Source organism: Lissotriton vulgaris, chromosome 9 (genome assembly GCF_964263255.1).
Source record: "Lissotriton vulgaris chromosome 9, aLisVul1.2, whole genome shotgun sequence".
Lineage (NCBI taxonomy): Eukaryota > Metazoa > Chordata > Amphibia > Caudata > Salamandridae > Lissotriton > Lissotriton vulgaris.
The window spans coordinates 1,235,464,350-1,235,489,311 of record NC_141697.1 but is presented as its reverse complement, the minus strand read 5'-3'; the positions used below and the strand labels follow the sequence as shown (position 1 = coordinate 1,235,489,311).

The 24,962-nt window shown below is 48.8% G+C and overlaps 1 protein-coding gene across 9 annotated transcripts in view; it reads left to right on the top strand.

The window, feature by feature from the left end:
• SETD5 (SET domain containing 5) overlaps window positions 1-24,672 on the top strand; it is a 312,866-nt gene extending 288,194 nt beyond the window's left edge. For all 9 annotated transcript variants that reach the window (XM_086939390.1, XM_086939391.1, XM_086939387.1 and 6 more), the window contains 2 exons: window positions 9,439-9,527; window positions 22,388-24,672. In XM_086939390.1, coding sequence (XP_086795516.1) covers window positions 9,439-9,527; window positions 22,388-22,975 — 677 coding nt within the window. In that variant the 3' untranslated portion in view covers window positions 22,976-24,672. The remainder of the gene's footprint in view (window positions 1-9,438; window positions 9,528-22,387) is intronic.
• The last annotated feature ends 290 nt before the right edge of the window (window positions 24,673-24,962 follow it).

Sequence of the window (24,962 nt, the reverse complement as noted above, 5' to 3'; positions counted from 1 at the left end):
ATTGCTGGGGTATGTATTCTAAGGTAAGGAATCTAACACGAACGTGTTTCTTTCAGATGAACAAGTTACTTACCTTCGGTAACGATATATCTGTAAGAAACATTAGTTAGTGTTAGATTCCTTACCGAACCCACCCATCCTCCCCGTTCTGCGAACTGATACCTAGGGTTAAGGACATCCCTTTCAGGGCCCTAGTTTTACATGGCACCAGTGTTGGTTCTCTCATGGCTCTGCGTCTCCTGGCGCGGAAAAGCTGTGTGCAAAGAACTGACGTCAGCGCGCGGAGGCGGCGTCTATATACTCCAGCGACGTCATCACGGCCGACGACGGACGCGGAGCCGCAGGGGACGCCTGCAGACGACGCCTACCGACGTGCAGGGGTACTGCTACGCAAAAGTTTCCGGATCCAGACTGACGCCTGGGGATATTCTAAGGTAAGGAATCTAACACTAACTAATGTTTCTTACAGATATATCGTTACCGAAGGTAAGTAACTTGTTCATCCGACCACGTCTGATCTCGGAGGGCACTGCAAGACAGTTGCAGTGGTGGCTCACGGACCACGATTGGGTCAGCGGCAGATTCCTCTCCCTACCCCAATCGGAGCACATAGTTGTGACTGATGCGTCCCTCCTTGGTTGGGCACATGGGAGTTGCAGAGATCAGAGGCCTCTGGTCTTCGGCGGAGTCCTGGCTCCACATCAACCTTCTGGAGCTGCGGGCGATCCGGCTTGCTCTGAAAGCCTTCCTTTTCTCTGTCAGGGGAAGTGTAGTGCAAGTGTTCACGGACAACACCACCGCCATGTGGTACTGCAACAAACAGGGCGGGGTGGGGTTGTGGACCCTTTGTCAGGAGGCTCTGCACCTCTGGCAATGGCTGGAACACCAGGGCGTCTCCCTGGTGGTTCAACACCTGGCAGGTTCCCTGAACGCCAGGGCGGACAAACTCAGCTGTCGATGCATGATGGATCACAAATGGCGTCTGAACTCGGACGTGGCGCATGGTCACTTTCAGCAGTGGCGAGAGCCTTGGTTAGATCTATTCGCCACAGAAGAGAACGCGTAATGTCAGTTCTGCTCGTTGGAATTTCCAAGGCGGCACTCGCTCGGAGACTCTTTTCGTCGCGAGTGGAGCTGCGGTCTATTGTACGCCTCTCCGCCTATACCACTTCTGCCCAGAGTGCTGAAGATCAGGCGCGACCGGGCCCAAGTCAACCTTGTGGCTCCGGACTGGGCACGTAGATACTGGTACTCAGCATGTCAGTCGATCCCCCGATTCTTTGCCTCTTCAGGAGGACCTTCTGTCGCAGCAGCAGGGGACGGTCCTCCACCCGAACCTGTCCAGTCTCCACCTCCATGCGTGGAGATTGAGCGGCGACAGTTGAGGCCATTCGACTTGCCTCCTGAAGTCTGTGATGTGATTCTGGCAGCAAGGCGTTCCTCCACAAAATCGGTATACGCCTGCAGGTGGAACAAATGTGTGGCATGGTGCACAGCAAAGGCTGTTGATCCCCTTTCTGCCCCCCTTTCAAAGGTTCTCCTCTTTCTTCTTTCTCTTGCCCAGCAGGGCTCTGCTCTGAGCACTATCTGAAAGGCTACCTCTCTGCTATTTCAGCCTTCTTAAGGCTTCCAGATCAGCCTTCTCTTTTCAAGTCCCCTGTTGTAAATAGATTCTTGAAGGGCATCACTCACATGTTTCCTCCTGTTCCTTTCGTGATGCCTCAGTGGGACTTGAACCTTGTTCTGACTTATTTGATGTGCGCTCCGTTCGAGCCACTTCACAATTGCCCTCTTCGCCTTCTAACTCTTAAGACTGCATTCCTGGTTGCCATCACCTCTGCCAGGAGAGTGAGTGAGCTCCAGGATCTATTTTCTCAACCTCTTTTCCTCTGTCCATCCGGACAAAGTTGTCTTGAGAACGCGTCCCTCTTTCCTGCCCAAGGTAGTCACAGCCTTCCACATCGGGCAGTTAATCACCTTGCCCACCTTCTTTCCGCCTCTGCATCTCTCGAAAGAGGAAGAGACGCTCCACCGTCTGGACCCAAAACGTGCGCTCTCATTCTATCTAGTCCGCACACGCCAGTTCCGGGTGGACGACTAGCTCTTTCTTGGTTACGTGGGCGCTAAGACGGGACGGGCGGTGCACAAACTAACCATTTCTCGATGGGTCGTTTGGTGCATAAAGGCTGTTTATTCACTGGCTAAAAAGGAGCCTCCTGTGGGGCTGCGTGCCCATTCCACTCGGGCCACGGTTGCTTTTACTGCCCATTAGTCGGGGAGTTCCCTTGCAGGACATCTGTGAGGCAGCTACGTGGGCCTCGCTGCACACGTTCGCTAGACACTATTGCCTGGATAGCCAAGTCCCGAGAGATGGCTTTTTTCGGCCGATCTGTTCTCCAGGACTTTCTGGTGTGATCATTGGTTCGCAGACCCACCACCGGGGTTGGTATTGCTGGGGTATCTATTCTAAGGTAAGGAATCTAACCTGTTTCTTTCAGATGCATGAGTTACTTCCCTTCAGTAACGATATATCTGTAAAACAGTAGTTAGTGTTAGATTCCTAACCGCCTCACCCATCCTCCCCGTTCTACGAACCGATATCTAGGGTAAAGTTCTTCCCTTTGATGGCCCTAGTTTTATGGCACCAGTGTCTGTTTTTATCATGGCTCTGCATTTCTGGCACGGAAAAGCTGTGTATAAGAACTGACGTCAGTGCGCAAGGGTGGTGTCTTAAGTACTCCGGCGACGTCATCCCGACGCCAACGACGGACACGGAGCTGCAGATGACACCTACTGTCACGCAGGGGTACTGCTACGCAAAACTTTCTGGATCCAGTCTGACACCTGGGGATATTCTAAGGTAAGGAATCTAACACTTAACTACTGCTTCTTACAGATATATCATTAGCGAAGGTAAGTAACTTGTGCTTCGGCACCGAAAGAGGTTCCCAAAGCTGCTGAACCAAAAACCACCCCGGTTCCGAAAAAAGTGTACCCGAAGACGGTTCCGGTACCGAAACATACTTCGGCTCCGAGGGTAGATGAGTCTAAACGTACTCCGGGAACAAAAACTCTGGATCCAAAGAGCACGGATCCTAGGAAAAAGTCTTCGGAACCAAAACCTGCTCCAAAGACAATAGACACTGATAAAGCTAAGCATTTCAGCCCCAAACGAGATAAATCCACGCAGAAAAAAGATTTGCCAGTAGAATAGCTTTTTAAACCGGATCCAAAGCAAAAGACTCTTCATATTAATCCAAAGACTGGACATATCACTTCAGTGCCTGAGAAGAGGAAAATGGAATATCCTAAACCACCGCCAGATCTTCCAAAAAAGCATGCTCGAACTTCACCAATGAGGATTCCTTCACCAGAAGTAGAAGTACCAGTAGATATTTCTCCTGTACATTCACCATCTAGTACACATAGTCTTAAACCACAAGGTGAGGATGATGGGGATATGGGGATAGCTACTCACAAGACATAGACAGTGAACATCACATGGATGACATTGATGACCCAGATGGTATTCCTGGGAAGATTATGATGCACTAGATGCAGCAGATCTGCCACAAGATGATGTATACCCATCTAGACCATCTCTCCCAGATGACACTATTGGGTTTACACAGCTCATTCATAGAGCAGCCACTTTCCATGGGGTCGACTTAACATATAGATCCAGTGGAAGAAGACTTCCTTATGGATACATTACTGTCGTCACTTAAGACCACAGCCACACTTCCAATACTTGGTGGAGCTGTAAGACATGCACCTGAAATATTTAAAGACCCAGTCAGAGCCAGGGTAATTAACCCCAGACTAGAAAAAAAGTACAAAGCGGCTCCAACTGATCCAGCATACATTAAAGGACAGTTGCCATTGGACTCACTAGTAGTGTCAGATGCCAGAAAAAGATCTAACTCGCAGACAACAGGGGATGCTCCTCTCCCTGACAAAGAGTCTAAGCTTTTAGATGCTTCAGGAAAATGCACCATTTCACAAGCAGCCAATGTCTGGAGGATTGCTAACACTCAAGCTTTGTTAGCAAGATATGATAGAGCTCATTATGATGAGTTAGAGTCTCTCATGCAACACTTGCCAGAGCAATATAAAACTAGGGCTTCTGACCTAATACAGGAAGGCAAACTTATTGCAAATACCTCCATAAGATTTGCACCAGACACAGCTTCTAGAGCAATAAATACAGGGGTATTGGTACGTAGACCTGCATGGTTACGCATCGCTGGGTTTAAACCAGAAGTACAAGCCAGTATCTTAAACCAGCCATTTGACCAACATCATCTTTTTGGGCCATCAGTTGATAGTGCACTAGAAAAGATGAAAAAAGATACACACACTGCAAAATCCATGGGAGCTTTAAAAACACAAGCCCATAGACCTTCCTTTCGACGCTCCTCATATAGGGGCGCCTCTAAGGGTTTCCAAACCGACAAAACCTCCTTCTTTTAAAGTGCCCAACCAAACCTCGCCCAGTAAAGGATATTATAGAGGAGGTTATAGAGGAAACAATAATAAGGGCGGAGGTAGCGGAAACAACAATCGCAACACATCTACTCCCAAACAGTGACTTCCCTTCCATTCCCCCAGACCATTCTGCTCCTGTCGGGGGTAGGTTACAACAGTTCCTACCTGTCTGGAATTTCATCACCACAGACAGGTGGGTAAGACAAATAATTCAGTCAGGTTATTGTCTAGAGCTCACTTCCATTCCTCCAACAACACCACCCAGACAACGTCCCATGTCACAGGAACATCTCATGCTGCTAAGAAAAGAGGTGGAATCTCTACTGCGAAAGAATGCAATAGAACCAGTCCCAAAACAACATCAAAACACAGGAGTGTACATCAGACCATTTTCATATGGTCACACTACAACAGGTTCTACCGTTGCTAAAGAAGGGAGACTTTCTTGCCACATTAGATCTCAAGGACCCTTACTTCCACATTCTCAAACTGGGATTCACAGTGAATCAAAAGAAGTCCCATCTCCAACCATCCCTGTCTCAGCAGTATCTGGGTGCTACAATAGATTACTCCAAGGCAATAGCGTACCCCAGCCCAGCAAGAATACAAACTATGCAGGATCTTATCAAAAGATTCCAGCCACAACACTCACTACTAGCTCAAGTGTTCATGCAACTAATAGGAATGATGGCATCTTTATTTATTTATAGGCTTGTATAGGGCTAGACTCGACTCCCGAAGGAGTATCTCTGCGCTGAGTTCACCCAACAGGCAGAAGGAGCAGTGCTTTCAGGATCTTAAAAAGAGGGAGACGCTATATTTAAAACAAAAAGGTCTTCAACAGTTTCCTGAAGGCTAGATAATTAGTGCATAACCTGAGGGTAGCAGGCACTTTGTTCCAGAGACTAGGATCCAAAAATGAGGTCTTCCGCCCAGTCTCGCCCTTCTAATAGAAGGAACCTGTGGTAGATATTGATTGCTGGAGCGGAGGGTACGTACAGGATTGTAGGGGACAAACTTCTCAGCCAGGTACAGAGGGCCTGAGCCATAAATACTGTTATGGATAATACAACAGGTTTTGAATTTAACCCGTTGTTGGATCGGTAGCCAATGAAGCTTTTGCAGAAGAGGACGGGAGGGGGTTCTGGGCGAGGCATTAAGAACTAACCTTGCAGCGGTGTTCTGAGCCACCTGGAGTCTACTTAGCAAGTTGTCGTTTGCTGATATTAGTAGCCCATTACAGTAGTCCAGGCGGCAAAACACTAGAGCCAGGACAAGGGTCTTTCTAGAAGCATCTGGCAGTAAAGGAAACACTCTTCTAAGGATTCCAATTACATGGAAACAGGACCCAGCTGTTTGATTGACATGCTCCTTTAACCCTTTCGGTGCTCATGACGAGCTCAGCTCGTCATGAGTCACGGTGCTCGTGTGCTCATGACGAGCGGAGCTAGTGATGGCCACACCCATTATCATTATGGCCCAGCACAGCAGAGGAATAGCCTGCGCAGCCAAGGTGCTAAAGACAGCCCTTGGTCCAACCGAACACATCTTGCATTTTCATAGTACCGTATGCAAGACTACAAATGTGCCCCATACAAGAGTGCTTGGCAAGTCAGTGGAATCAGCCTCAGCAACAAATAACCGATATGGTGGTGGTAGACGACCGGACATATATCGCGCTCTGCAATGGTGGAACACCAAAAACCTATCCAAGGGCCAGCCGTTTATAGAACCTGTTCCACAAATAATACTAACCACAGACTACTCTCTCACAGGATGGGGAGCGCATTTACAAAATCACTCAGTACAGGGTACATGGACAATGCAACAAAAACTACTCCACATAAACCATCTGGAGTTACTAGCGATTTTTCTAGCTCTAAAATAGTTTCAGCATTACCTATCAAACAAAGTTGTACTAGTCCGGACGGACAATATGACAGCAATGTATTACATTAAAAAACAAGGAGGAACACACTCCCTACAGCTCTCCCAGCTGGCGCAGAGCATATGGAGGTGGGCTATTCCTCAGAACATTTTCTTATTAGCAGAACATCTACCAGGAGTTCACAATCAAGTTGCAGATCTGTTAAGTCGTCAAAGACAACAGATACACAAATGGGATCTTAATCATCAAGTTCTTCAGCCATTTTTTCAAAAGTGGGGTCAACCAGAGATAGATCTGTTTGCTACAAACCACAACTCCAAATGCCCAAGCTTTGCCGCCAGATACCCACACCCATTATTCAAAGGCAATGTGGTATGGATGAACTGGTCAAACAACTTTGCGCACGCTTTTCCGCCTCTTCCACTAATTCCATTAGTGGTGCGCACACTACGGCAACATTCTCTCATATTGATTCTCATCGCACCAACGTGGGCAAGACAACCATGGTACACCAGGCTACTAGAGCTATCAGTAGTACCACATCACAAACTAAAACTGTCTCCACATCTACTGACACAGAACCATGGAGAGATTATGCATCCTGACCCAATGCAGCTCAATCTAGCGATTTGGCTCCTGAGGTCTTAGAATTTGGATATCTAAATTTATCACCTGATTGCATGAATGTCATAAAAGAAGCAAGACTCCTTACCACTAGAGCATGTTATGCAGCAAAGTGGAAAAGGTTTGTTGTATATTGTACAAATAACATCAATCCCTTAGATGTTTCCATACAAAACCTCATATGCTATCTGTAACATCGGCAAAGATCTAACTTAGCGTATTCCTCAATCAGGTTACATCTTGCTGCTATAGCAGCATATCTTCTAAAACAGACAACAAGTGTCATTGTTTATAGTACCTGCAATAAAGCATTTATGGAAGGACTCAAAAGAATAATTCCTCCCAGAATACCACCCTCTCCAGTATGGAATTTAAATATTGTTCTCACCAGACTGTTGGTCCTTATGTTCTTGATGTGCAGGCCTTTTAAGCCCATGCACAGGTGTCTTCAGCTGCTAAGTATCTAAAGGGTGTTTCTCATTGGATTTACCTCTGCTTGCTGTCCGTGACCTTCAGGTGTTTTTTTAGTGCACCCACCATACACCACCATCTTTCCTAATAAATTGGAGCTACGGCCTTGTGCCTCATTTCTGACCAAAGTCATGTCTCCCTTCCACTTGGGCCAGCCCTTTCTCCTCACTGCCTTTTTCTGCCCACCATGTCCCTCTGAGGAGAGGCTTCACTGCTCGACCCAAAGAGAGCTCTCTGCTTTTAATTTAAGTGCCCAAAGAGATACGGAGTCATTTATGGAAGGACTGTACATAAATTAACTAGGTGCATAAATAACATTTAATGACCTGGCCAATGAGCCCCCTGAGGGCCTTTAGGTTAATTCCAGCTGAGCCAGAGCTACTTAAAATTGCCTCGGAAAGAATTGTTCTAATACTGGACATTTATGAAGTTGGTACATTGGAGTACATGTATATGTTCAAGCGCTACTATTTTTATTTATTTTTTATTTAGATTTATAGAGCGCATGAATCGCCCCACATGGGGTGTCTCCGCGCTAAGGACTATAGAGGTGAGGTCATATCCCTTAAAACAGGAATGTCTTCAGCTTCTTCCTGAAACTGAAGTAATTGTGGGTTAGACGAAGTGTCTCGGGTAGCTGGTTCCACATTTTAGGCGCAAGGTAGGAGAAGGCTTTACCTCCCCATTTGGTTTTCTTAAAGCGGGGGATGACTAGGAGACCTTTGCCTTCTGAACGGAGCTTGCGCAAGGGAGTGTATATAGTCAGCTTGCTTGATAAATATGTTGGGCCCATCTGATGGAGACCTTTGAAGACTAAGCAGCAGATTTTGAAATGGATACGTTTACGGACAGGGAGCCAGTGCAATTTGTGAAGAAGGGGGAGCGAGGGAGTGCGACGCGGGGAGTTGGTAACTAAGCGTGCTGCTGTATTCTGACCCACCTGTAAGGTTTGTAAGGCGGAATCTTTAGCCGAAATCAGAAGGGCATTACTGAAATCCAGCCGGCTTAGTACCAATGAGTGTATGAGAGTCTTACGGGTAGTAAGGGGAAGGAAGTGAAAGACTACGTAGAAGACTAAGGGCATGGAAACAGGATCGTTTTGCGAGTGCAATATGCGCCTCCATATTTAGCATGTTATCAACAAGCACCCCTAGATTGTTTACAATTCGGTTTTGGGGTTGGAGCCATACCTAGCTCTTCCGGCTACCAACTCTGGGACCAGCTATTGACTGCCTCTGTGAATAGCATGATTTATGTTTTGCTTGGATTGAGCTGGAGGAAATTTTGATTCATCCATGCCGTGATTTGGAGCATGCCTTCAGAAAATATTTCGTGAAAATTTAGGCGCATCGGTATACCTCTACAGAGAAGTTAATTTGTCCCACTTGGTACTGATGGACTTTGGTGAGTCCAGTCCTCTGGCCTTTAACCTTTTTGAAGGTACTGATTTAGTATCTATTTAAAAGGTGAGGAATCTGTCGTTGGAAGTATTCATTAGAAGAACAAGTTACGTCCCTTCAGTTACGCTGTTTGTAGTGGGTACTCTTAACTGCAGATTCCTTCCAGCCCTCACTCCCCATTTGGTTAAATAGACTCCTGCCGTTCTAAATCCGATTTGGCACAATGTTCCTAATCTGTCATGGCTGATCCTTGTCTGAGGGCGCGGAAGAATCCAAGATAAACCTCGCAGGATAGGCTCCAAAATTGAGGACCCCCACGGTCATTTGTGTGTGTTGTGGAGGTACAGGAATGCATGGTTGCTGATACCACCTGCTGGTGCCCAGGAGCCATCGCTAGCAAGAATTCTGCAACCCACCTGGCACCAGGGGATGTTAAGAAGGGGAGACATTTGTGGTTAGTTGAATATGCACTGTAAAATTCCCTAAAGTAAGTAACTTGTTCAGGTGTCACAAACAGGTCAGTTACAAAATGTTTGGCCTAATCAATGTGCTCTTTTTAATTTGCAGATGCTGTGGAGGGAGACCTGTTAGATATGCATGGCTCTGACGTCACCAAAGGACCAGCAGTTTACAGCCCTTCCAGATACAATTACCAGGTATGAGGTAATCTAGGCATTGATAAGTAGGGCAAAAAGACAGATCCATCTGCATCTGAAGGAGGGTTGAGATTTAGGGCTGGAGTGGGATATTGCACAGTGGTTTAGTAACAAAATATTTTAGACATAACATCGAAAGGTGGTTTTATGCCTTGTTTCATATAGCCAAAGGCACAGCATCTATTTAAAACCAAAGGCCTAAGAAGAACTGGGGAAATATTCAGACACCCAGGTGCAGGCACCTTTTGTATCCTGGTTTACCTCCACTGTGCGTCGCCGGGAATGAACAAAGCCAAACCTGCTTCTTGGTCGTGTGCCCGCCTTGTGTCCAACCCCCCCAGTACAAGGCCTGACCTGTGCCCACTTGTCATTGCACCCAATAACCACTGCATCCCAAGAGGCTCTGCAGCCAACCTGATATCTTTTTTGTTTGTTTGTTTAATATTTAAAGAATGGGAAACTCTTCGTTTATTAAAGATTTTATTCTTTTTTTGGTAGCCCGACGACAGGCCTATATCTCTTCATCCACCGGCAAGAGTATAGTTTGAGCTTTGTACGAGCCAGGCACTAATTCTCTTTTCACAAGTTTATTTCTGTCTCTCACCCAAACACCCTCCACCCCCAACCCTGCACCACACACACACACACGCACACACATATATTAAGAAATTCCAGCCATTTCTGGTTAAGCCTTCCAGTGTGTAGTCGGAATTTCACCTTTTGAACTCCTTCCAACGGAAAGATTATGTATTGTCGGTCAGTCATGGTGTAGCCTAAAAACACAGAAGAAATCTGCATAACAATTTAGTTCATACGTACAAAACCCAAGCAGTCTGCCGTGACATTCTGTCTTATGAAAGGTATGCTCACCACACACTGGCACATGAAATAAATGCAAGATTTGATCGAGACATCTAGCCTTCTCTTTAAGTTTCATGGGCGTCAGACTGGATCCAGAAGATTTTCCTTCGAGCAATAACCTTGTGTGACGGTAGATATCGTCAGTTTGCTCTGGCATATGTCGTCTGATCAGTTGACATCTATGTCCCCTCTATAGGGACCACCTCGGCGCGCTGATGTCCTTTCCTTTTCTTTCTGCATCAGCCAGCGCAGATCGGGAAGAGCTACCCTCTTTCACTTTTTGACAGGCTTTTTTCGGCATTTTGTTGACCGCTTTCTTGCTGTGTAGGTTTTCCTAACGTGTCCAAGAAGACGTCCGTGTTCAAGCTGTACCGCGAATGTCACCGCGCCATGTCCGTAACGAACCCACACCTGGTTTGTCTCTGGAGCGCGACCACAGCTCGAAGTTGTGCTCAGACTGCTGGGACATGGCTCCAAAAGCTTTGGGGGAGCGGTCCTTTAAACTGCTTGTGTTCAAGTGCCCAGAACAGCATTGTTCTCCTCAGAGTTCTGATTCTTGGTCCGGGTCGAGAGGACCATGGGAGTCCTAAGTCTTTGTCCTCCTACTTGAAGTCGTCAAGTCGGTCCGGTAAGAAGCACAAAATACACAAGAAGTCAAAGCGTGCTTCGACTAATTCCTGTCCGTCTTCCGACGTTACAGGAGTCTTTGCTTTCTAGGCCTCGTTCCTCTAAACCTGCACCTGAATCGGCTCTGCGCCGCCCCACCTTTACGGGAGTGGGAGCGACCACTGCCCAGCCCAAAGAATTTTATGATGCCATATTCCTCATATTTGGGTGACCTGACCCTGGTGGTGCGCCTTTGGGCCCCAACGTCGGGTTCCGCACTGTCGCTGGTCGTGCCAATGCAACCTTCCCTGGCACCTGTCCTGACAACAAGACTCCTGATGACGCAGGTGGCGCCAGCCCCGTTCTTATCCCTGAGGAGCTGGATCTGTGCAGAGAGAATCCTTTGGTTCTAGGTCGCTTCCTCCGTCCTATTCCGAAGGGCTAGACATATAGGAAGATTAGGAGGGGTCACTGAACCCTTTGCAAGACCAGCATTATCAAGATATGGACTGATCTCTTTACCACACCGGAGAAATAGAAATGCTGGTTCTTTGTATGCTGGCATCACCATCCGGGATCCTCTGGGAATGCTTTTTCTATGGCATGGTCAGACGCCTATGATTACACTTTCCCCCCATTCCTCTGATACCGTGGCTTCTCAGAAAGCTGAAAACGCAACCCTGCAAGATGATCATAATAGCACCGTCCTGACTGCGCCAGTACTGGTACACAGAGCTCCTTCTCCTATCTTTAGAGCAGCCCGTTCCCTTGAATCCGATTCCATCCTTACTGACGATGTCCCAGGGCCAAGCACTGTATCCGGATCCCCGATCCCTGTAATTGTCAGCCTGGCTCCTGAGCACAGAGAGTTTCTCAACTTAAAGCTCTCCACGGAATGTAGAGAAATCCTTGCTCAGGTTTTTGCTCAAAGTACTAGCAAAACCTACAAGATGAAGGGGAAGAGATTTTGTCTCTGGTGCCGCGAATCAGGAGTTCACCCTTTCTCTTCTTCGGCTCACGAAATCCTACCTTGGATCTTTTCCTGGGCAAAGGCTGGCCTGACTCACTCATCTATTAACCCCTTCCATGCTCATGACGAGCTCAGCTCGTCATGAGGCACAGTTGAGCTGTGCTGATGACGAGCTGAGCTCGTCATGAATATAGGAGAATAGCTATTTCCAGCACAGGGGAAAAATAACCACAGCAGCGATGTGGTTAAAGTTCATCTTGCGGCCTTCTCTTGCTACGGAAGGACATCTGCAGGCCCTTCACTGTGGTCAGCAAGAATTGTTAAGCAATTCGTGAAGGGACTTTTTCGAGCCTTCCCGCCAGTGAAGCCTCCCCCACCGCTGTGGCACCTTAATGTGGTCTTGACTCAACTCATGAAACATCCCTTCGAGCCTATACATAAAACGGACCTGAAATTCCTGTCATGGAAGGTGGCCCTTCTTCTTGCTTTGACATCAGCTGGAAGGGTTAGTGAGTTGCAGGCTCTCACTATCTAGGAGCTTTTTCTTCAGTTTAAGAATGAGACAGTAGTACTTCATACCAACCTTAAGTTCATCCTGAAGGTTCTTTCGGATTTTCACTTAAATGAACCTGTGATCTTGAAGACTTTGCTCCCTCAACCTAAGACTCCGGCTGAGCGATCACTTCATTCACTTGACATTCAGCTCTGCTTGAAATTCTATCTCCAAAGAACTAAATATTTCAGGAAGTCACCTCAGCTATTTGTGGCTTACAGTGCTCCTCAAAAAGGATTTCCCCTTTCCAAACAGGGGGGTTGCACGTTGGATTTCGAGCTCTATCCAATATTGTCATCAGTTAGCTGGAAAGCCCCTCCAGGGGAAGGTCCATGCTCACTCCACAAGGGAAATCTCTTCCTCTATAGCCCTCTTTGCGGGGCTACCTATCCGGAGATTTGCAGAGCAGCGACCTGGAAGAGTATCCATACCTTCAGCAGACATTACTGCTTGGATGCTTCGACTAGCAGTGACGCTGCAGTGGGCCAAGCAGTCCTGAGGAACGTGTTTAAGTAAGCAATGAGCTTTCCCTCTCATCCCTTCCTCCTTTTCCTCATTAAGTTCTTCACACATTCTTTTATAAAGTATTTGGTTTTGACTATCTGTGTATGCATACTTAGGTATTTTGCTTGCATATGGACTTTGATCTTATTACTGTTTCCCTGCTTCTACTACTTTTTAAATCTTGGTGTGTTGGTTTTATAGTACTCAACTTAAAAAAAAAAAGCGTCAGACAAGCCTGAATTGCTCAGAGGTGTATTACTTTCACTTTCTTTAATCTGGTTTGGGCAGTGTTAATCTTTGTTTCTGATAACGAAAAACAAAAGATGTGCTCATGACTGCTAGCTATCTGATTCAAACATGTGAATCTGTGAAAGTTCCAATTCTTGAGTAAGAAAACCAGTTACTTACCTGTAACTTTAGTTTTCCAGTGTTGGATACTTTAATAGATTTACATGCGACCCACCCTCCTCCCCCGAGAAAGCTCGGACTTCTGCATCTATATGGTTATCCTGTGGCGCTACAGCTACGAAAATCTAAAGGTCTGAGGTTCTCTCAGGAAGGTTCTAGAGTGTGAGGCTAATCTGATTGGTTGTTGATTTTATTTGGTCTTTTACAAAAAGATGGATGTGTTACAAAACTCTAATGGGCCTAGGCTTGATTTCTAATTGGTAATTGCTTTGCATTGCTATTTTTATATGTACTGGGTATTCCCAACTCGACGCATGTGAAGCTATGAAGGTTTCCAATATGGGAGAACTAAAGTTACAGGTAAGTAACTTGTTTTTATCCTGAGCTTCCCCAATTGAGCATTGATCCTTCGATCAGCCAACCCCTTCAGGAGAATATTCTGTTGCAGCAGCAGGAGAAGGTTCTTCACCCAAACCTGTCAACTTTACGCCTTCTTGCATGGAGATTGAGCGGTGACCGTTGATGGCATTCAGCTTTTTTCCCGAAGTTTGCAATGTTTTTTTGGCGACCCTCCACCAAGACAGTGTACCCCTGCCGGTGGAACAAGTTTGTAAAATATTGTACAGAAAGGTCTATCTGAAAGAAACACATTAGTGATAGATTCCTTACCTTAGAATATCCCCAGGCATCAGACTAGATCCAGAACTTTTTGCGTAGCAATACCCCTGCGCGTCGGTAGGCGTCGTCTGCGGCTCCGCGTCCGTCGTTAGCGCCGGAACGACGTCGTCGGAGTACTTAGACGCCGCCCACGCACGCTGACGTCAGTTCTTTTTTCCGCGCCAGCTAGCGCAGATCCTGAGAAGCTCTACCCCTAGTCATTTTTTTACGGAACTTTTGATCTTTTTGATCATTATCTTTCTTCGAGTCTTCGACTCTATCAGTGCTGGTAGGGATGTCCGGGTTCAAACCCTGCTCGAAGTGCGACCGAATGATGTCGGTCACGGACCCCCATCGCCGGTGCCTGAAGTGCTTAGGCCTCGATCACGACGACCGCACCTGCTCCGACTGCCGGGCCCTGACGTCGAAGGCTAGGCGGGAGCGGTCCCGCAAGCGGCTCGAGCTCCGGCAGTCGGCACCGCGCCGCTCCCGATCCCACGGGAGGTCGAGGGACAGGTCGGGGGGTCGGAGTCATCGCAGCTCTGGGAGTGGACACCGGTCGTCAGGCTCCAAGTCCTCAGGTAAGAGGCATGAGAGGTCGGAGAGACGTCATCGTTCCTCCGACCCACCTCGACGCTCGCACGATGCGGCCGGGGGCTCGGGCGACACCGCCCACGCGGCTCCGCGGGAGTCGCAAGCGTCGCCGCCTGCCCCACACCTTCGGGTCCCTGGGCACGGCGCGACGCCGGAGGAGATCGAGGGGTGGTATGCACCTGTTAAAACGCATTTTTTACTCCGCACTACCACTACAACGCAGGCATTACAACGCATACCATTACAACGCATTGCGCTGGGGGGCGCTCTAGGATAAGAGGTAAGTTTAATTTACTATCCAACACCTTCCCTAGGGTCCACGGGGACTGGAGTTAGAATAGTAAATTATACTTACCACTATCCAGCACCCCAAAGCGCTATGCGTTGTAACGGTATGCGTTGTAAATACCGCGTTGTAATGGTATGCGGAGTAAAAGTATGCGTTGTAACATCATATATCCTCGAGCGGTACCACATGGCCATGAGGTCCCTCCCTCCTCAGTCGGTTCCGTGGCGCCTCCAGGCCCAACGGTCCCGACTGGAGGCCCTAGCGGGTCGGGTGCTTCGGCCCCGACGCCGCCGGAGACTTTGGTCCCAGCGCCGCAGGACCTCTCTGGATCTGTTTCCGGATCCGGGTCGTCGCCGGTCGACCTCACGACTATACAGGCGCCGGCCCCACGGGTGGCGCCCACTGTGGACGCCGTCCCCAATGTTCCCTACGGTCCGACTCTGGCGCCGGAACAGCGCTGCTGGGCGCTGCTTCCGACGGCCTTTGGAGATTTTTATTTCCATGAGGAGGCCCCGTCTACTAATCCTGTTTTACAGGAAACGGGTGACTAGGAAGATTAGGAGGGTCTGAGGACCCTCTGGCACTGGAGTGCCAGTCTCAACAGGACTGGGCATATGAGCTTGGGGAGGCCAGTGGTATTGACACTTCGCCAGACACTGGATTTGTCTCCCCTCCCGACCGTGGCTTCGGAAGAGGGGTCTACATATAGTGTAGTGTTGACGAGGGCGGCCAAGGCCTTACACCTTGAGCTCCCCGTCGCGGCCGTAAGGACTAACCCTCCTCACTGAGGTCCTCAAACCGCAGTCAAGCTCCAGCGAGCCTCTGCTCCCGTTCAATGAGGCCTTGTGTGACGTTCTTGTGGGCACTTGGTCCAAGCCCGCCACAGGTCCGCCTGTGGATAGGAACGTGGCCAGACGCTACCGCCCGGCCCCGGGCGACCCATGCTTTTTGTCCACCCACCCCTGAGAGCCTGGTCATCTAGGCCTCCAATTCCCAGACCGCATTCCTGTCGGCCCCGCCCGACCGGGAATCTAAGAGATACGAACAGTTCGGGAAGGTGTTCTCGTCTGTAAGCCTAGGGCTGTGGTCTGTCAATACTGCCTGTCTCTTGGGCCGCTACACCCACACTCTGTGGGACGCGGTTGCAGACGTGCTGCCACAATGTCTGGAGGAGGTCCGGGCTAAACTCGCCCAAACCCTTGCGGAGGGCCGAGATGCAGCGTGTTATTCCATCCGGTGTGGGCTGGATATCACAGACTCACTGGGCAGGGCAATGGCAACGACAGTGGCGGTTCGACGCCACGCCTGTTTGAGGTCTGCCAACTTCTCTACCATGCACTGGAACGTTTTAAGGACTCCAGGGCTATGGCCAAGTCCTTGGGCCTCTCGGCCCTACGCCAGCAAACGGGTGCCTTTCGCTCCTTTCATGGCCACGGAAGGGGCGCCCCCACACGTGCTGCCAGCCACGCGCCGCAAAATGTTCAACAGCGCGGTGGCGGCCAGGAAAAACCGCCGTGGCGGCGGTCAGGGACAACGGCGAGGCCAGTCCACACCTCCCTCCACAGCACCCGCCTCAACCTTTCGAGTTTTCAGGCCCATGTGACGCCTGTGGGAGGTAGGGTTCGCCATCACCTCTCCCACTGGCGCACTATCACGTCGGACAGGTGGGTGCTGCAGATCGTCCGAAGGGGCTACTCCCTCCCCTTCAAGGCGACCCCTCCATCGATGCCACCGCTATGCCACCGCGTGTCGGGGGATCACTTGCAACTTCTGCAAGAGGAAGTCACGGCCCTCTTGGCCAAGGGGGCCTTCGAGCGCGTTCCTGGGCCAGAAGTAGGGTGTGGATGTTACTCCCACTACTTTTTAGTACCCAAGAAGGGCAAAGGGGGCCTCCGCCCTATCTTGGACCTGCGAAACGTCAACGGCTTCCTCCGGAAGGAGAAGTTCAAGATGCTGACTTTGGCTCAGGTCCTAGCTGCCCTGGACCCAGAAGACTGGCTGGTAGTGTTGGACTTGCAGGACGCTTATTTCCACATCCCCGTCCTGCCGGCCCACAGGCGTTACCTGCGGTTCACGGTAGGCCAAGAGCACTTTCAGTTTACCGTGCTCCCCTTTGGCCTTAACAGCGCCCCACGGGTGTTCACGAAGGTGATGGCGGTGGTTGCAGCTTATCTGCGCAGGTTAAGGGTGTCAGTCTTCCCCTACCTAGACGACTGGTTGTTGAAGGCGGGCTCGCCTCAGACAGTCGTCAGCCTCCTCCAGACTACGGCCGACATCCTGCATTTGCTGGGGTTCTCCATCAATGTGCCGAAGTCGCACCTGTGTCCCTCTCAGAAGCTCCTTTTCATCGGAGCGGTTCTCGACTCGGCGCAGTTTCGGGTTTACCCTCCCGAACAGCGGGTTCGGGATATACAGGCTCTGATTCCCATCTTTCAGCCGTTCTCCCGAGTCTCGGTCAGGTTGACGCTTCGGCTTCTGGGGCTGATGGCCACCTGCATCCTTCTGGTGCATCACGCCCGGTGGCGGATGCGGGCTCTGCAGTGGGACCTGAAGTTTCAGTGGGCCCAGCATCAGGGCAAATTGTCCGATCATGTTGTGATCTCGGAGGGCACTGCGAGACAACTGCAGTGGTGGCTCACGGACCGCGACTGGGTCAGTGGCAGATCCCTCTCTGTACCCCACCCGGAGCACGTGGTTGTGACGGACGCGTCCCTCCAGGAAAGGGGAGGCCACATGGGAGAGGCGGAGATCATAGGTCTCTGGTCTCCGGCGGAGTCCTGGCTCCATATCAACCTTTTGGAGCTGCGGGAGATTCGTCTAGCACTGGATACATTCCTCCCCTCTGTCCGGGGGAGTGTAGTGCAGGTGTTCACGGACAACACCACCACCATGTGGTACTGCAACAAACAAGGCGGTATGGGGTCGTGGACCCTATGCCAGGAGGTTCTGCGCCTCTGGCAGTGGCTTGAACATCAGGGCGTGACCCTGGTGGTTCAACACCTGGCAGGCTCTCTGAATGCCAGGGCGGACAAACTCAGCCGTCTGTGCATGATTAATCACGAATGGCGTCTGAACTCGGACGTGGCGCAAGGCCTCTTTCAGCAATGGGGAGAGCCTTGGTTAGATTTTTTCGCCACAGAAGAGAACGCGCAATGTCATCAGTTCTGCGCGTTGGAATTTCCAAGGCGGCACTCGCTCGGAGACGCTTTTCATCGCAAGTGGAGTTGCGGTCTATTGTACGCCTTTCCGCCTATACCACTTCTGCCCAGAGTGCTGAAGAAGATCAGGCGCGACCGGGCCCAGGTTATCCTTGTGGCTCCGGACTGGGCACGAAGATACTGGTATCCCGAGCTACTCAGCATGTCAGTCGATCCCCCGATTCGTCTGCCTCTTCAGGAGGACCTTCGATCTCAGCAGCAGGGGACAGTCCTGCACCCGAACCTGTCCAGTCTCCACCTACAAGCTTGGAGATTTAGCGGCGGCAGTTGAGGCCATTTGACTTTCCTCCCGAAGTCTGTGATATCATTCTGGCAGCCAGGCGTCCCTCCACAAAGTCGGTATACGCCTGCAGTTGGAACAGATTTGTGACATTGTGCACAGCAAAGGCTGTGGACCCTCTCTCTGCACCCATTTCTGAAGTTCTACTCTTCCTTCTTTCCCTTGCCCAGCAGGGCTCTGCTCTGGGCACTCTTAAGGGGGGTACCTTTCTGCTCTTTCTGCCTTCTTACGGCTACCTGATCAGCCTTCCTTATTCAAGTCCCCCATTGTAAATAGATTTCTGAAGGGCATCACACACATGTTCCCTCCTGTTCCCTTTGTGATGGCCCAGTGGGACTTGAATCTTGTTCTCACTTATCTGATGTGTGCTCCCTTTGAGCCGCTCCATAACTGTCCTCTCCGTCTTCTTACCCTGAAGACTGCTTTCCTGGTTGCCATCACCTCTGCCAGGAGAGTGAGTGAGCTCCAGGCTCTTTCTTCTACTCCACCTTTCCTCTCTGTTCATCCGGACAAGGTGGTGTTGCGGACAAGACATTCCTTTCTGCCCAAGGTTGTCACGGCCTTCCACATTGGGCAGTCCATTACCTTGCCCACCTTCTTTCCGCCTCCGCATCCCTCGAAAGAGGAAGAGGCCCCACCGTCTGGACCCAAAACGTGCGCTCTTTTTACCTAGATCGCACACGCCAGTTCCGGGTGGATGACCAACTCTTTGTTGGTTACGTGGGCGCGAAGAAGGGAAAGGCGGTACACAAGAGGACCATTTCGCGGTGGATCATCTTGTGTATTCAGGCATGTTACTCCATGGCGAAAAAGGAGCCCCCTGCTGGATTGCGGGCTCATTCCACTTGAGCCACGGCAACAACTGCCTTGGGCCGAGGAGTCCCCTTACAGGACATTTGCCAGGCATCTACGTGGGCCTCGCTGCACACGTTCGCAAGACGTTCGCCTGGACAGTCAAGTCCGGAGGGATGGCTTCTTTGGCCGTTCCGTCCTCCAGGACTTTCTGGTGTGATATTGGTTTGCAGACCCACCACCGGGGTTGGTATTGCTGGGGTATCTATTCTAAGGTAAGGAATCTATCACTAACGTGTCTTTCAGATGCACAAGTTACTACTTGTGTAACGATATATCTGTAAGACATTCGTTAGTAATAGATTCCTTACCGACCCACCCATCCTCCCCGTTCTGCGAACCGATATCTAGGGTTAAGGTCATCCCCTTTCAGGGCCCTAGTTTCATGGCACTAGTGTTGGCTCTATCATGGCTCTGCGTATCTGGCACGGAAAAGCTGTGTATCAGAACTGACGTCAGCGCGCATGGGTGGCGTCTAAGTACTCCGTCATTCCGGCGCTAACGACGCAGACGACGGACGCGGAGCCGCAGACGACGCCTACCGATGTGCAGGGGTAATGCTACGCAAATATTTCCGGATCCAGTCTGACGCCTGGGGATATTCTAAGGTAAGGAATCTATCACTAACTAATGTCTCTTACAGATATATAGTTACACAAGTAGTAACTTTTGCATTAAGCAATTTTCTGCTCCCCTTTCTCAAATTTTGCTTTTTATTTTGACCCTTGTCCAACCGGGCTCTGCTTTTGGTACTCTCATAGGGTACTTAGCCGCCCGATTTGCTTTTTTAAGGCTCCCAGACCAACCCTCATGATTTAAATCTCTCATTGTAAGTAGAGTCCTCAAAGGCATTGTACCTATGCTCCCTCCTTCCCATTTCCTTATGTCTCTGTGGGACCTTAATTTGGTTTGCACTTTTCTAATGTGTGCTCCATTTAAACCTTTTCACATTTGTCCCCTCCGACTGCTCACTATTAAAACAACCTTTTTAGTGTCAATCTCTTCTGCCAGGAGAGTGAGTGAGTTGCAGGCTCTATTGTCCAATCCTTACCGGACCGCTTCCCTGTTAAGTTGGTGCTTCGCACGAAGGCCTTTTTCTCACAAAGTGGTAACACCATTCCACATGGAGCAATCTATCACCTTGCCCACTTTCTAAACTTGGACTAGCATGTGATGGGCCATCCTCTGTATCAAAATGTGCTGCACTCTGGCTAAAATGCAGCCTCCTAAAGAACCTCACTCAGCCAGAGCTACAGCTTATACCACGGCGTTGCAACATGGAGTTCCATTCATCAACATTTCTAAGGCAGCAGCGTGGTCATATCACACACTAAAGGCAACTGTAATATTCAGAGAGTGCCGGGGGATAAGCACCCCTGCACACGTTTACCAAGCACTACTGCCTGGACAGTTAAGTCTGCAAAGACTGCCTTTTTGGCTGATCAGTCCTGCAGGAATTTCCTGTTCTAAACTTGTCGTTAGTCCCTCCTATGGGGATGGTATTGCCTGGTGAGGAATCTGCAGCTAGATGTCTATTAGATGGACAAATTACTTACCTTCGGTTAGGCCTTAGCTGATAGAGACATGATATAGCTGCAGATTCCTTACAGACTCACCCATCCTTCCCGCACTGTGGACTGGTTTCTAGGGTCAGGTTAATCCCTTTCAGGGACCTATTTGCTCAGAAGTACACCAATGCTAGTGCACTTCATGGCTCTGCGCTTCTGGCGTGGAAAGTCATGAAAAGTAACTGACGTCAGCACACCAAGATGGTGCCTGTATTGGTGATGCAGGCGTCACAGTTGGCGCCGACAACGTCACGTAGAGTTGACCAATGCCACCTGCCATCATGTAGGGGTATTACTAAAAAAATAATCTTCTGGACTCTGTCTTGATGCCTAAAAATCCAAAGGTAAGGCATCTCTACCAGATGAGGCATTACCGAAGGTCAGTAACTTGTCCTTTTGGCAGTTTGCAATGCTCCTGTTGTGTTCCAAACATATATTAAGGGGCTTCAGATAGCAGTTTCAGTTTGGAGAGACTAGTATAATGGAGCAGAGTTAGCCATATGTCTTGTAGATATCGGAGTGGCATTCCATTCTGTTTACGATATGAATTGAAAGCTGAGATCTGAGAGGCCCTCTGGGAAAGTGTCCTGCCTGTCAAATGTCTGGCCCATGAAAAGCATGCACTGGTGTGCACTCGGGTCAGAATGGTGCCTCTGGAAGGCAGCAGGTGCAGATCATGTCACATTTGAGGTTCACCTTTGAGTCCTGAATGTTATTGAGCATGTGTGAGTGTAACATGCTGTCAATCACATCGTACAAGGTGTTGTAAACGGTGCACCCACATTTTGTCCCTAGTGTCATCAGATTTTCATGTTAACCTGACAATTATTCCTTAAGAAAGTAGAAACCACATTAGGGAGAACTTATTACACCTTGGATGTTAAAAGGAGGTCTTGGGTATTACCCCTGGTGTGCTGCCTGAAGTCTCTTGTTATTTCTGTGTAACTTGTGGGTCTTTCCACAAGGGGTAATTCAGAAGACACGCATACCCAGATGGATTGTGTCTTGTATCACAGTGTCTGGTCATCGGCGAGAAGCATTTCTCTCAGAAGATCTGCATGGCAGATACTTGGAAGACGTGCTGCACATTTGGATAGCATTCTGCCACGATAAGGACCACAAACCTGAACACTAAATGAGAACAGCCTTGCTGAAGATGCTCTGTCATTGAGATTTCCTTTTGGCTCTTTCCCAGATAGCCACTGTTCTCTACTGAAAGTCTGAAACTCTATGAAAGATGATGTTGGGAAGAAATGTTGTGCACTTTTGAATGTTGTTTCACTTTTGCCATAATTCCACTGGTTCACCTACAGGTCATTCAAAGTCTGAGACAAACATTTGTTCACATGGTGCACTCTGTTTCACTGGTTGAGCATGAAACCGCCCCACAAAAGTGGTTTGTGTAGTTGTAGGTGTTGTGCTGTTTCTAAAAACTATGTATTGCACATGAATATAATACAGTGAAAAGGTATTTAACACATTTTTTTCATTTGTTTTTAGCTTCTTCAGTGTGACAGTCCACAGTCTGAATCCCTGAATATCCTTCAACAGAGTTCTTCTCCGTACAGAGGACCCACAGTTGCATCCCCCAGTTACAGCTATCGAACCTCTGTGCAAAGGGCAGGACATGGACCTTCTGAATCTTCTGTCCCCCCAACTTGTGATTCCAGCCCTGCCCACTCAAGCTGTACAGACATTAGCTCCTCTTCCTCTTCCTCTGCTCCATGTGCAGTGAACTCTGGTTATTTCAACAACCAGCAGCCTCCTGGCAGCAGCAGCACGAGCACTATCTCGAGAAGAACCTCACTTCATAGCCGATCTGGCAGTGCCGCAAGCCCAGAACATCCCACAAGTGCGGACACTTCACTTTTGGATTCTGTGTCACCACCCAGCACCTCCTCCGCTTCACAGGTGTGCAGGTCCAGCCAGCCAGATACACGGACTACTGGGCAGCCCTCTCTTTACACCTCCAGGGTATCAACTGTTAACAGTTCACAGCACTATGCGCAGCGTGGGGCAGGAGTTCACCAATACAGATTGCAGCACCTTCAAAGTTCAGGTGTAAAAACTCAGACTGGACTGTCCTAGGGTTTAAGGGAGGCAACAGCCAGTCAATACCAAGCCACAGCCTACGCTTGCTGCCTCCAGACATTCCCCTGCTCCAGCGTTTCACACAGGGCACTTTACGCTGGTCGGGGAGCAAAGGCCAGAGCTGGCAGGTTTCAGGCACTGTTGTCCTCTGGCGTTGATGGAAATTGTAAAAAGCAGAGACTTGAAAAGAATCCAGGGCTCACGACAAAATGGACAATTCCGAAATCTGAATCATGGGAAAGATTGTAAGTCAAGGGAGAATGGTTTGCTTTGTGCACATTCTCTCACCACCAGAACCTCCTGTAGTCACTTGTGCAGTAAGGAAAGTTTTATATCAAAACAATTAAAAATGAATAAAAACGTAACGGGGAGGGGGGATGTGACAGGGAGGGCTTAAGAGCACCTATATTTGTAGCATCGGGTTATAACCGTGTTTTTCGGGGAGGGTTGGTTAATCTGTAGAAGATCATTCCATTTGTGGACAGACGGGCATGTTTAAAGGCCTAAACTACCCCCATTCGCTGAGAGCCTGGGAGTATTGCATTGGTACAGGCAGCGAGTGCGTTTGTGTGCGCACTCTACATTCACTGTTTGCTTGGCCAGGTGATAGCTGGTGTAAAAGGTAATATGAATGGATAGTCCTTTTTCCAGTAAGCAAGTGCTGTGGCTGGTGGTAAGAACTATAGCTGCGCACGTGCATGCATTGGGTCCCAAGTCTATGCAATGCAAAGAAGTCTGACTGCTGTGGTTGTGTTGGTCGGATACATAATAAATGGAGTGGATAACTGCATGCATATGACGTGGAACGAGTGGATGGCAGTGGCGTGGATTCCTTATTAGGGAGTCTGGCCTCTGAGGCAACGCTTACTGCCACAGCCCAGATGTGGCGGGCAGTATCAGTGTCGTTTCAGCTGCTCTTCATATCATATCAATACCTCCAAGTATCAGCCCTGGGATGGGATCAGGCCATGCTCAGTCTGGTAAATTCCATATGCCTGCCAGCTTATTTCTATCACTTGTTTACTGTAATATCTGGCATTAGTTCTTTTATTTATCTTTTATATTCAGTTATAACCATTGTAGGTTAGCTAATATACAAAAGTTATAATCCATGGTGCTGCAGTGACTTTCCATTATCTTGTCAAACAGAAAATGGTGGAGTCCCTCCCTCCCTCCTCTCTGTCTCTATAGCTTTCTCTCTTCACAACTTTAATGCACAGTCGTCATTTTTTCGTGACTGTTACAGAATTTATCTTTATTTCAAAATTTAAATCAGGTGTTTGTTTGACCTAAGGGAGATATTTTTAAAATACTGAAACAGAAATCACATTTTTCTAAAACTGTACGACTGTGAGAGTGTTAGGAATGGAATCATGTCCCCCTTGTTTTGGGTTTCCCTGTATACTGTATAAAATGTGTGTAAAGACCAGGCGCCTTGAGCTTTGAGCTGCATCCTCCCCTTTCTCTGGAGCATACACTGAGGGACTACTTAACTACTGCAGCTCGGACCTAGAATTATTCCGCTTCACAAGTTTGGAGCAAATGGAAAAAGGTTTCAGAGGCCCAGACAGTGGCTTTCCGAAAGGGGAGGCGGCTGCTGATCAACTCGACTGTGGTTTTTACACAGTGCTGTAACATTTGATCTTTCAGAAGAGATGTAATAATTTTGATAATAAAATACTTACCTTGATAAACTGAATTCCTTTGGTCGTATATTTTGGAAATCCAGAGTTGAAAAACAGCTTTCATAGAGGTTTGTAATGTGTTGCAATAAATAGCCTGTATTTTTGGCCTAGTCAGTGAGTTGTAGACTTAAACCAGTTTTCTAAGTCATGGAATCTCCCGAACATAAACATTTGAAATGGTGCCCTACTGAGTTGGAGGACCATGGAACCCATTCTTGAAAACAAAGGAAAACATAAAAATGCATCCATTATGGGAATCTTCACTGAATGTATGATTAGGTTCCCCCTCTACTGTTAGG